Source organism: Eupeodes corollae, chromosome 1 (genome assembly GCF_945859685.1).
Source record: "Eupeodes corollae chromosome 1, idEupCoro1.1, whole genome shotgun sequence".
Classification (NCBI taxonomy): domain Eukaryota; kingdom Metazoa; phylum Arthropoda; class Insecta; order Diptera; family Syrphidae; genus Eupeodes; species Eupeodes corollae.
The window spans coordinates 124,182,844-124,196,768 of record NC_079147.1 but is presented as its reverse complement, the minus strand read 5'-3'; the positions used below and the strand labels follow the sequence as shown (position 1 = coordinate 124,196,768).

At 35.7% G+C, this 13,925-nt stretch overlaps 1 protein-coding gene across 1 annotated transcript in view; it reads left to right on the top strand.

Moving 5' to 3' along the window:
* Positions 1 to 1,145: 1,145 nt before the first annotated feature.
* LOC129940474 (ATP-dependent RNA helicase bel) overlaps positions 1,146 to 13,925 on the top strand; it is a 96,726-nt gene continuing 83,946 nt past the window's right edge. The window contains exons 1-3 of the mRNA XM_056048820.1: positions 1,146 to 1,556; positions 1,726 to 1,928; positions 1,996 to 2,090. Coding sequence (XP_055904795.1) covers positions 1,512 to 1,556; positions 1,726 to 1,928; positions 1,996 to 2,090 — 343 coding nt within the window. The 5' untranslated portion in view covers positions 1,146 to 1,511. The remainder of the gene's footprint in view (positions 1,557 to 1,725; positions 1,929 to 1,995; positions 2,091 to 13,925) is intronic.

Genomic DNA, 13,925 nt, shown 5'->3' with positions numbered 1-13,925 from the left:
ATAATATTAAAAATGGAAATGCAAAATGCTACTTGCGATTTAAAAAATCAGAATTTTTGTTGACGGTTGATGTTATGGGTGATGTTGAGATGATGTCATGAATTTGAAAAACTTGAGTTATAGTGAAATTGTTAAAACTTGGTCACTGTTTTGTAATTATCATCAATATTAGATAATCTTAAGAGTTTTAAAAATATTTTTGTACATTTTGTTTGCCCAAAATTTGAGTTTAAAACAGCTTTTTTCAAAAACTATGCAAATTAACGATTTTCTCTTCCATTAGTAAATAGAAAATATGAACCAAAATATAATAATTAACAATAAGTACAGTCCTCTCGATCATAAAATATGATACTAAATATTTTGTTACATTTCAATATAATTACGAAGGAACATGTTGTTTTCCTAATAAGTGATTCATGTATTAGAAACCATAAGTTCTTTGTTTAAACATATTTAATGACAGTTAACAGCAAATATTTTTTTTTCGATTTTAGTCTTAATTTGGCATCTGAGATGATCAGAATAATAAATATTTATTAAAAATATAATATCTCAACGAAATATTCTAATTTGCATAGTTTTGACTCGATTTAAAAACAAGCTAATAGACAAAAGTGTTAGTTTTAAAAAATTGTATAAAACTTAGTTGTAAGTATTACCATTATTTTATCCATTTAACTTATATAATTTTTTGAATTGCCCCTAACGCCTAAACGGGAAGAATAGACCCCGCTACCATAGTAAAAACTTAATGACAAATCCGTCATTAAACTTTATCGTATGAGTTATCGTATTCTTCCCAAAAAATGTAATAGCTAATGTCGCCGCAGCCACTAGGTGCCTCCCCTAAAGAATTTCTCATCACTCTACTTTATTTTCGTGGTGAATTGACTTTAGAGGGTGGTGAATTGACTTTAGCTGTAGGGAATTGATGTTAGACTTATTGACGTTTCAGCTTGTAGGCAAACCAGAATCGGTCCTTATGGTGTGTCGATGGCTATTGGGATTATTTTGCTTTTGGTTTGAACCCTGAACGCGATCAATTCCAATAACAGTTGTGTGTGATGTTACTAATCGATAGAATACATTTCTCAGTTTAGCACGGGAATGTAAGTCGTCTTCTAGGACAGATGATTAGTTAGTTCGCAAACCGAAACAAAATGGCTACCGTAGATTTTCTTTCATATAGTGACTAGATATTCTTGATTCAAATCATCACTTATTGTATTTGCGATTCAATTCAACATACTCCCGAGTCTAAACTATTATTTTACCGAAAAGAACATACAAATAGAGAGATCAGATTTTGTTCTTTAAAATAAAAACAATTATTTAAAGAGATCAAAAATTTTCGTTAACCGAAATCTGTAAACTATTTTGTATTTGAAACCTTTGTTTTTGGCTTTAAATCATTTTTATTTGAAAATTGTTTTATACTGATTGATGAGAACATAAAAATCAATAGTGGTCACATTTAATTAAAATCTAGCAGTCGACTGAATAGTAATATGAGTAATGCTATTAATCAAAATGGCACAGGTCTAGAGCAGCAGGTAGTCTTCTTTTTTTCTTAATAACATTTTTTTAACCATAGTGTTGTATTAAAAATAATGATAACTTGATAAAAAAAAATAGTACATCGGTTTTATTCAGCAAATTAACCAATACATTTTGTACTTACTATTTCAATTATAAATATATGTACATATATACATAATTTAGGTTGCTGGTCTGGACTTGAATGGAGGCAACCTTAATAAGAGCAGTCCTTCAAGCAAGAATTCTAATTCAACCTTTGCGGCCCGTTACGTTCCGCCACACTTGCGTGGTAGTGTTAATAGCGAAACTCTTGATCCTCTGGAAAATAAATCAGAAAAAGAATCAAGGAGTGATAAGGAAAGAGAATATGGATGTGATGTCCGAAGGTGTATAGTTATTATTGCTTCTAATATTTAAAAAAGTAAAATATCTAATTTCGTAACAATTTTCCAGAGGAAATAATAGATCCAATCATTACGAACGTTCTGACAGAATCAATAATGACCATAGCAGTTACTCTAAACGGAAAGGTTTTGAAAATTCAACTGGTGAGTAGTTAAGATTGATTTTTGTAGAAATCCACATAAATCATATTTTGTATAGGTATACAGTTTTTTATCGCATACAAATTCTGGTCCTAATTTAAAAAAAATATAAATAACATCTTCCAATTGTTATTAACTTTTTCTACTAAGAAAATTTTTACTGAAATAAGTATAAAAACGTGTGTCAAGTATCACAATAGGTTTTAACTTCTGTAATATTGCATATTTGAGCACGTGTTTTTTTATGACATAATTTTTTTTATAAAAGTAAATTAAACCTGGGAAGGTACTTAAAATTTTCACATACTTAATTTTCTTTTTAGAAGATCATGTTAAGTTTGTGCAATAATTCTCGCATTTTTAATCCATATTTTCTAAGCTGAAATCTTCTCACAGTAAGTTATTTTGAGTTTGTGATATGCACCTCAAAGATATAAAATAATCAAATACATATACCCAAAATTGGTGGTGTGGGTGCAGTAGGTTATTATTTATGTACATAATTCAGACTAATAGGCATACTGCGAATCAAAGGCCCTACCGGAACTACACTTATTTCTTCTTAAGAACAAAATATTAGAATACTGACTTAGTAATGTTACTGAAGATTCTCGTCTTATGATTATGAAGGTACGATAGGCTACACTTATATTAAGAGAAAAACTTCCTTAGACAGTTCATAGCAATCAGTAACATTTTTGAACATATTAAAGGTCTACTTTCGGAAAAAATGTACATGCATACATATATGATGAATTCTAATGTATTTTTTTTAGAAAGAAACAGTGCAATTGAAACTAAATTGGCTTTGTAAATACATTTTGAAAATTGTAATGATAAAACATAAATTTTACTGTAAAGCTGACTGCAAAATGTCAACAAAATGTCATTGCGTTTATTTTCAGAGAGTCATTTCGTAATTTTCAAAACGATAACGTTTTTAGTAAATTCGTCAATTAGTTTTTATGTCAATGTGAAGTTGTCAGTAAAATTTCTTTGGGGAAGGTCACCTCTGTGTTGTGCATCGATAATCCGTTGCCTGTGCGCGTCTTCTTTGAGTCTTGTGTCTAGTCTTGTTTATTTGTCCATCCAAAAAAATTTCAAATATATACATATAAAAATAAATGGCAATAACAAAACGAAACAAAAAAACAAAATAACAAAATATTAACAGTGATGAAATAAAACAACAAGAACAAAAAATCAAAATAAAACACGCCACACTAAAACACTACAATAAAACAAGAACAAAAAAAAATCATGATAAGCCAAGTTCAACAGCCAAGCATTGCCCCGTGAGTACAATCCTTCACTTTCCCCTTTTCTCCTACAGTCGCATGGATTAGTATAATTATGTACCAATTTGCATTGCGTTTTAAAACTAATGCAATTGATACACAGGCTACGTCGTTGTTCGACAACAGATTGTTGACAAAACTGTGGTCCAACTCAGTAATATTTTCACTTATCTGGTCAACGAACTCATTCGAATATCGGACGTGGAGGTCGAGCAGAAAACACTCTTGACTTGTTTCTTTTCTCTGACCCTGGTAAGTACACTATTTGTGTTCTATCTCCTCTAGGCTCATCTGACCATTTGGTAATCAGCAAATTTCTCGTGTAAAAACTCCCCAGTTAAAGAAAGTGCACCTAAAAGAACTGTTTGGCAATGCAAGAAAGCCAACTGGGACGGTCTCAATAATTATTTTAGGATCTTTAACTGGTCACTTTGCTTCCACGATAGTGACGTTGACGCCAGCGCTGGTATGATCACAAGTTAGATTCTCCTGCATCAGACCTAACGAAAACCGGGGTTCCTACGCTCGTTGTCAATGACACTCCACTTGTTAGCTCTATAGAAAAATTCAATGCTGCCAGTGAGGGCTATGACTCCGTCTGCCATCGAGTGCGTTAGTGTATCTATGGGGCCAATTTTTTTTTGCACTCGTACTGTAGCGAAAGTCCTAAAAGATTTTAACATACATAAATCCGCTGGTCCGGATGGTACACCCGCTATTTTTCTGAAGAGGTGTTGTTAAGCATTGGCAAAACCACTGTGTAAGCTTTTTCATCTATCCTACTCCTCAGGTCTCGTTCGATGGAAAACCGCATTTGTCCAGCCTATTCCCAAAAAAGGCGAATCTTCCTCACCCTCTAATTACCGACCGATTGCACTTACGTTCCTTCTTTCCAAGGTCATTAATTATCAGCTCAAGAAGATCGTAAGATTCTTGATGACCGACAATACGGCTTTCGTAGCAATAGGTCCACTTGCGATCTCATGGTTCATCTCATCGAACAGTGGAGCAAATCTTTACATCGCTTCGGAGAAAGTAAGATTATTGCACGTGATATTTTAAAAGCATTTGATAGGGTTTGGCATCAGACTCTCTTATAGAAAATGAGTGCTTTAGGTTTTCATGAATATCTCCTTCATTGGATTTGTAATTACCTTCCGCTTCCAGTCGTATTGGACCGATTCAAGTCTGAAAACCACAAAATAAATGCTGGTGTGCCCCAGGGCTCTGTTCTATCTCCAACACTCTTTCTCATTTTTTTTAATGATCTCCTGTCTGCAACTTCTAATCCAATAAATTGTTTCGCCGACAATAGTACTTTTAGCTTTTCATATTCGTTTTGAGATTCACATCCCTCTTCTTCGGATGTGGAACTGTAACGACGAAATATGATAAGCTCATTAAATTCCTAAACAGCATTGTACAATGGGGAATAAAAAACCGAGTGGAATTTAATGCTTCGAAAACACAATGCTGTCTTGCATCGTAAAAGTGAGGTATATACCCCCTTTGCCATTATCCATAGATGGCACTTGCATCAAGGAGACTGAACATCTCGATATTCTCGGTATGTGAACCACCAACCACCTCTTGTGGAACGATAACATACGCGATGTCTCTAAAAATGTCGCAAGATTTTGGGTTTGGGTTTTCTAAGGCGATGCTAGAAGTGCTTCCCCCCTCTGATCTGGATGTTATCTAAAAGACTTACATGCGTCAAAAACTTGAGTCTTACTCCCATATCTGGGCTGGTGCTCCTGCAACTCACTTAAGCTTCATCGTCGTCATAAGATCATTTAAGTCGCTTGAACATCGTCGAATTGTTTCTTGTCTCACCCTCTTTTATGGTAGTTTTAACAGATTATGCTCTAGAGAAATAGCTAGTTGCAATCTTCCCCTTAAATAGTTCAACCGAAATACTCTCGCTTCCAGGAATGCTCATCAATATACCCTCGAGCCCAACTATCGTACTGTCAAGTACAGAGATTCGTTTTTTAGCCGTACTACGCGAATGTGGAATGCTTTGCCATAATCTGTCTTTCCCAGCCATTCAATATTCAGGAATTTAAAACCAATGTGCACCGACACTTCCTTCCAAACCCTCTGTCCTCACACTAGGAAAGGGAGAGAGGGTACATAATAAGGGTAGAATTATCCTCTTAAGTGTTGAAAGACAATGCCAGTTTCAAAAACTGGTTAGTTTTTCTACAAATTTGTAAAAAAAATTCTTGTTACCAAACATACCAGCTGCTTTGTGTTTTTATTTTTTGCTGCCGTCGATGATATAGTCAGAATTTAAAAATGTTAGCTATTTATGCCTGATAAACAACAACAGAATCATCAACTCTCATTGTGTGACTTGGGCATATAATCCGCCTGTTTTTTTGATGAAAGTCTTAACAAAAATACTCGCACTCTTCTTCACCATGCTATCCGAATGAGGAGTAATCTCCAACTGTTTAGTGCGTACACAAAACATGGCTCTGTTGTCATCAAACTAACAGCTGATATTGAACGCTTTGCTGGTTACAACTTTGGCTGCCTAGAAGCTGCCGCAACGCCCACGAACTAATTTTGCCGTAACCAATGATCCGCACCAAATATAATTTTAAAATGATTTTAATGCAAATACTTTTTAATACTTATACTTAATAAATTCTTTTTATTTTTTCTATTAATAATAACAATAATATAACATTTTTATTAATTAATTTCTTTTTTCTTTCACCTTTTCTATTATTTATTGTAACAATTGTTTGCCAAATATTGTGTTTATTGCCAGTTACTATAATTTTTATTATTTCTTTTGCTTCATATTCCTTCTCAAGCTTCTGCCACGTTCAAGCTTAAATATTCGCTAACGCCACGAGAGGGTTCACTGGCAATAGTATGAATACGAATTTGTACGATATGATTCTAATTTTAAGAACACAAAATAATGGATTAAAGATATGTCATTTACGTACATGTTTGTGGAATCTAAAATAGATATGGTATCTGTTTCTGAAACCTGGTTTCAACCAGGCATATGTGATGATTTTTCTAGTTTGAAGCGCTTCAAAATTTTCCGAGCCGCTAGAAATTTCAGTTGTGGGGGAGGTGCCGCTTTGTTTGTGCGTGGCGGGATAAGTTGTAAATTAATATGCAAATCTGATGACGACTGTGTCCAATTTGAATATGTCTTTTTCAGTATCGTTTGTAACACTGAAAACTGAAACTGGAACTGTTTTAGTTGGATCAGACCATACAACCATATTAGCATAATACCATTGGTTACGAAGTTAGAGACAATTTCTTCTTGATTTTTTTATAATATACTGTATGGTGATTTCAACTGTAATCTGTTGGCTGAAAATTTGTTTAAGTATCTTACATGCTTCCCTTAGTGCCAACAGTTTAGCCTGAAAAACGCAAAGTCAGGAAGCCTAAAGGATTTAGCTACATTTAGGGTCACCTCTGTGTTGTGCATCGATAATCCGTTGCCTGTGCGCGTCTTCTTTGAGTCTTGTGTCTAGTCTTGTTTATTTGTCCATCCAAAAAAATTTCAAATATATACATATAAAAATAAATGGCAATAACAAAACGAAACAAAAAAACAAAATAACAAAATATTAACAGTGATGAAATAAAACAACAAGAACAAAAAATCAAAATAAAACACGCCACACTAAAACACTACAATAAAACAAGAACAAAAAAAAATCATGATAAGCCAAGTTCAGCAGCCAAGCATTGCCCCGTGAGTACAATCCTTCACTTTCCCCTTTTCTCCTACAGTCGCATGGATTAGTATAATTATGTACCAATTTGCATTGCGTTTTAAAACTAATGCAATTGATACACAGGCTACGTCGTTGTTCGACAACAGATTGTTGACAAAACTGTGGTCCAACTCAGTAATATTTTCACTTATCTGGTCAACGAACTCATTCGAATATCGGACGTGGAGGTCGAGCAGAAAACACTCTTGACTTGTTTCTTTTCTCTGACCCTGGTAAGTACACTATTTGTGTTCTATCTCCTCTAGGCTCATCTGACCATTTGGTAATCAGCAAATTTCTCGTGTAAAAACTCCCCAGTTAAAGAAAGTGCACCTAAAAGAACTGTTTGGCAATGCAAGAAAGCCAACTGGGACGGTCTCAATAATTATTTTAGGATCTTTAACTGGTCACTTTGCTTCCACGATAGTGACGTTGACGCCAGCGCTGGTATGATCACAAGTTAGATTCTCCTGCATCAGACCTAACGAAAATCGGGGTTCCTACGCTCGTTGTCAATGACACTCCACTTGTTAGCTCTATAGAAAAATTCAATGCTGCCAGTGAGGGCTATGACTCCGTCTGTCATCGAGTGCGTTAGTGTATCTATGGGGCCAATTTTTTTTTGCACTCGTACTGTAGCGAAAGTCCTAAAAGATTTTAACATACATAAATCCGCTGGTCCGGATGGTACACCCGCTATTTTTCTGAAGAGGTGTTGTTAAGCATTGGCAAAACCACTGTGTAAGCTTTTTCATCTATCCTACTCCTCAGGTCTCGTTCGATGGAAAACCGCATTTGTCCAGCCTATTCCCAAAAAAGGCGAATCTTCCTCACCCTCTAATTACCGACCGATTGCACTTACGTTCCTTCTTTCCAAGGTCATTAATTATCAGCTCAAGAAGATCGTAAGATTCTTGATGACCGACAATACGGCTTTCGTAGCAATAGGTCCACTTGCGATCTCATGGTTCATCTCATCGAACAGTGGAGCAAATCTTTACATCGCTTCGGAGAAAGTAAGATTATTGCACGTGATATTTTAAAAGCATTTGATAGGGTTTGGCATCAGACTCTCTTATAGAAAATGAGTGCTTTAGGTTTTCATGAATATCTCCTTCATTGGATTTGCAATTACCTTCCGCTTCCAGTCGTATTGGACCGATTCAAGTCTGAAAACCACAAAATAAATGCTGGTGTGCCCCAGGGCTCTGTTCTATCTCCAACACTCTTTCTCATTTTTTTTAATGATCTCCTGTCTGCAACTTCTAATCCAATAAATTGTTTCGCCGACAATAGTACTTTTAGCTTTTCATATTCGTTTTGAGATTCACATCCCTCTTCTTCGGATGTGGAACTGTAACGACGAAATATGATAAGCTCATTAAATTCCTAAACAGCATTGTACAATGGGGAATAAAAAACCGAGTGGAATTTAATGCTTCGAAAACACAATGCTGTCTTGCATCGTAAATGTGAGATATACCCCCTTTGCCATTATCCATAGATGGCACTTGCATCAAGGAGACTGAACATCTCGATATTCTCGGTATGTGAACCACCAACCACCTCTTGTGGAACGATAACATACGCGATGTCTCTAAAAATGTCGCAAGATTTTGGGTTTGGGTTTTCTAAGGCGATGCTAGAAGTGCTTCCCCCCTCTGATCTGGATGTTATCTAAAAGACTTACATGCGTCAAAAACTTGAGTCTTACTCCCATATCTGGGCTGGTGCTCCTGCAACTCACTTAAGCTTCATCATCGTCATAAGATCATTTAAGTCGCTTGAACATCGTCGAATTGTTTTTTGTCTCACCCTCTTTTATGGTAGTTTTAACAGTTTATGCTCTAGAGAAATAGCTAGTTGCAATCCTCCCCTTAAATAGTTCAACCGAAATACTCTCGCTTCCAGGAATACTCATCAATATACCCTCGAGCCCAACTATCGTACTGTCAAGTACAGAGATTCGTTTTTTAGCCGTACTACGCGAATGTGGAATGCTTTGCCATAATCTGTCTTTCCCAGCCATTCAATATTCTGGAATTTAAAACCAATGTGCACCGACACTTCCTTCCAAACCCTCTGTCCTCACACTAGGAAAGGGAGAGAGGGTACATAATAAGGGTAGAATTATCCTCTTAAGTGTTGAAAGACAATGCCAGTTTCAAAAACTGGTTAGTTTTTCTATAGGAAAGTGTACAAATTTGTAAAAAAAATTCTTGTTACCAAACATACCAGCTGCTTTGTGTTTTTATTTTTTGCTGCCGTCGATGATATAGTCAGAATTTAAAAATGTTAGCTATTTATGCCTGATAAACAACAACAGAATCATCAACTCTCATTGTGTGACTTGGGCATATAATCCGCCTGTTTTTTTGATGAAAGTCTTAACAAAAATACTCGCACTCTTCTTCACCATGCTATCCGAATGAGGAGTAATCTCCAACTGTTTAGTGCGTACACAAAACATGGCTCTGTTGTCATCAAACTAACAGCTGATATTGAACGCTTTGCTGGTTACAACTTTGGCTGCCTAGAAGCTGCCGCAACGCCCACGAACTAATTTTGCCGTAACCAATGATCCGCACCAAATATAATTTTAAAATGATTTTAATGCAAATACTTTTTAATACTTATACTTAATAAATTCTTTTTATTTTTTCTATTAATAATAACAATAATATAACATTTTTATTAATTAATTTCTTTTTTCTTTCACCTTTTCTATTATTTATTGTAACAATTGTTTGCCAAATATTGTGTTTATTGCCAGTTACTATAATTTTTATTATTTCTTTTGCTTCATATTCCTTCTCAAGCTTCTGCCACGTTCAAGCTTAAATATTCGCTAACGCCACGAGAGGGTTTACTGGCAATGGTATGAATACGAATTTGTACGATATGATTCTAATTTTAAGAACACAAAATAATGGATTAAAGATATGTCATTTACGTACATGTTTGTGGAATCTAAAATAGATATGGTATCTGTTTCTGAAACCTGGTTTCAACCAGGCATATGTGATGATTTTTCTAGTTTGAAGCGCTTCAAAATTTTCCGAGCCGCTAGAAATTTCAGTTGTGGGGGAGGTGCCGCTTTGTTTGTGCGTGGCGGGATAAGTTGTAAATTAATATGCAAATCTGATGACGACTGTGTCCAATTTGAATATGTCTTTTTCAGTATCGTTTGTAACACTGAAAACTGAAACTGAAACTGTTTTAGTTGGATCAGACCATACAACCATATTAGCATAATACCATTGGTTACGAAGTTAGAGACAATTTCTTCTTGATTTTTTTATAATATACTGTATGGTGATTTCAACTGTAATCTGTTGGCTGAAAATTTGTTTAAGTATCTTACATGCTTCCCTTAGTGCCAACAGTTTAGCCTGAAAAACGCAAAGTCAGGAAGCCTAAAGGATTTAGCTACATTTAGGGTCACCTCTGTGTTGTGCATCGATAATCCGTTGCCTGTGCGCGTCTTCTTTGAGTCTTGTGTCTAGTCTTGTTTATTTGTCCATCCAAAAAAATTTCAAATATATACATATAAAAATAAATGGCAATAACAAAACGAAACAAAAAAACAAAATAACAAAATATTAACAGTGATGAAATAAAACAACAAGAACAAAAAATCAAAATAAAACACGCCACACTAAAACACTACAATAAAACAAGAACAAAAAAAAATCATGATAAGCCAAGTTCAGCAGCCAAGCATTGCCCCGTGAGTACAATCCTTCACTTTCCCCTTTTCTCCTACAGTCGCATGGATTAGTATAATTATGTACCAATTTGCATTGCGTTTTAAAACTAATGCAATTGATACACAGGCTACGTCGTTGTTCGACAACAGATTGTTGACAAAACTGTGGTCCAACTCAGTAATATTTTCACTTATCTGGTCAACGAACTCATTCGAATATCGGACGTGGAGGTCGAGCAGAAAACACTCTTGACTTGTTTCTTTTCTCTGACCCTGGTAAGTACACTATTTGTGTTCTATCTCCTCTAGGCTCATCTGACCATTTGGTAATCAGCAAATTTCTCGTGTAAAAACTCCCCAGTTAAAGAAAGTGCACCTAAAAGAACTGTTTGGCAATGCAAGAAAGCCAACTGGGACGGTCTCAATAATTATTTTAGGATCTTTAACTGGTCACTTTGCTTCCACGATAGTGACGTTGACGCCAGCGCTGGTATGATCACAAGTTAGATTCTCCTGCATCAGACCTAACGAAAATCGGGGTTCCTACGCTCGTTGTCAATGACACTCCACTTGTTAGCTCTATAGAAAAATTCAATGCTGCCAGTGAGGGCTATGACTCCGTCTGTCATCGAGTGCGTTAGTGTATCTATGGGGCCAATTTTTTTTTGCACTCGTACTGTAGCGAAAGTCCTAAAAGATTTTAACATACATAAATCCGCTGGTCCGGATGGTACACCCGCTATTTTTCTGAAGAGGTGTTGTTAAGCATTGGCAAAACCACTGTGTAAGCTTTTTCATCTATCCTACTCCTCAGGTCTCGTTCGATGGAAAACCGCATTTGTCCAGCCTATTCCCAAAAAAGGCGAATCTTCCTCACCCTCTAATTACCGACCGATTGCACTTACGTTCCTTCTTTCCAAGGTCATTAATTATCAGCTCAAGAAGATCGTAAGATTCTTGATGACCGACAATACGGCTTTCGTAGCAATAGGTCCACTTGCGATCTCATGGTTCATCTCATCGAACAGTGGAGCAAATCTTTACATCGCTTCGGAGAAAGTAAGATTATTGCACGTGATATTTTAAAAGCATTTGATAGGGTTTGGCATCAGACTCTCTTATAGAAAATGAGTGCTTTAGGTTTTCATGAATATCTCCTTCATTGGATTTGCAATTACCTTCCGCTTCCAGTCGTATTGGACCGATTCAAGTCTGAAAACCACAAAATAAATGCTGGTGTGCCCCAGGGCTCTGTTCTATCTCCAACACTCTTTCTCATTTTTTTTAATGATCTCCTGTCTGCAACTTCTAATCCAATAAATTGTTTCGCCGACAATAGTACTTTTAGCTTTTCATATTCGTTTTGAGATTCACATCCCTCTTCTTCGGATGTGGAACTGTAACGACGAAATATGATAAGCTCATTAAATTCCTAAACAGCATTGTACAATGGGGAATAAAAAACCGAGTGGAATTTAATGCTTCGAAAACACAATGCTGTCTTGCATCGTAAATGTGAGATATACCCCCTTTGCCATTATCCATAGATGGCACTTGCATCAAGGAGACTGAACATCTCGATATTCTCGGTATGTGAACCACCAACCACCTCTTGTGGAACGATAACATACGCGATGTCTCTAAAAATGTCGCAAGATTTTGGGTTTGGGTTTTCTAAGGCGATGCTAGAAGTGCTTCCCCCCTCTGATCTGGATGTTATCTAAAAGACTTACATGCGTCAAAAACTTGAGTCTTACTCCCATATCTGGGCTGGTGCTCCTGCAACTCACTTAAGCTTCATCATCGTCATAAGATCATTTAAGTCGCTTGAACATCGTCGAATTGTTTTTTGTCTCACCCTCTTTTATGGTAGTTTTAACAGTTTATGCTCTAGAGAAATAGCTAGTTGCAATCCTCCCCTTAAATAGTTCAACCGAAATACTCTCGCTTCCAGGAATACTCATCAATATACCCTCGAGCCCAACTATCGTACTGTCAAGTACAGAGATTCGTTTTTTAGCCGTACTACGCGAATGTGGAATGCTTTGCCATAATCTGTCTTTCCCAGCCATTCAATATTCTGGAATTTAAAACCAATGTGCACCGACACTTCCTTCCAAACCCTCTGTCCTCACACTAGGAAAGGGAGAGAGGGTACATAATAAGGGTAGAATTATCCTCTTAAGTGTTGAAAGACAATGCCAGTTTCAAAAACTGGTTAGTTTTTCTATAGGAAAGTGTACAAATTTGTAAAAAAAATTCTTGTTACCAAACATACCAGCTGCTTTGTGTTTTTATTTTTTGCTGCCGTCGATGATATAGTCAGAATTTAAAAATGTTAGCTATTTATGCCTGATAAACAACAACAGAATCATCAACTCTCATTGTGTGACTTGGGCATATAATCCGCCTGTTTTTTTGATGAAAGTCTTAACAAAAATACTCGCACTCTTCTTCACCATGCTATCCGAATGAGGAGTAATCTCCAACTGTTTAGTGCGTACACAAAACATGGCTCTGTTGTCATCAAACTAACAGCTGATATTGAACGCTTTGCTGGTTACAACTTTGGCTGCCTAGAAGCTGCCGCAACGCCCACGAACTAATTTTGCCGTAACCAATGATCCGCACCAAATATAATTTTAAAATGATTTTAATGCAAATACTTTTTAATACTTATACTTAATAAATTCTTTTTATTTTTTCTATTAATAATAACAATAATATAACATTTTTATTAATTAATTTCTTTTTTCTTTCACCTTTTCTATTATTTATTGTAACAATTGTTTGCCAAATATTGTGTTTATTGCCAGTTACTATAATTTTTATTATTTCTTTTGCTTCATATTCCTTCTCAAGCTTCTGCCACGTTCAAGCTTAAATATTCGCTAACGCCACGAGAGGGTTTACTGGCAATGGTATGAATACGAATTTGTACGATATGATTCTAATTTTAAGAACACAAAATAATGGATTAAAGATATGTCATTTACGTACATGTTTGTGGAATCTAAAATAGATATGGTATCTGTTTCTGAAACCTGGTTTCAACCAGGCATATGTGATG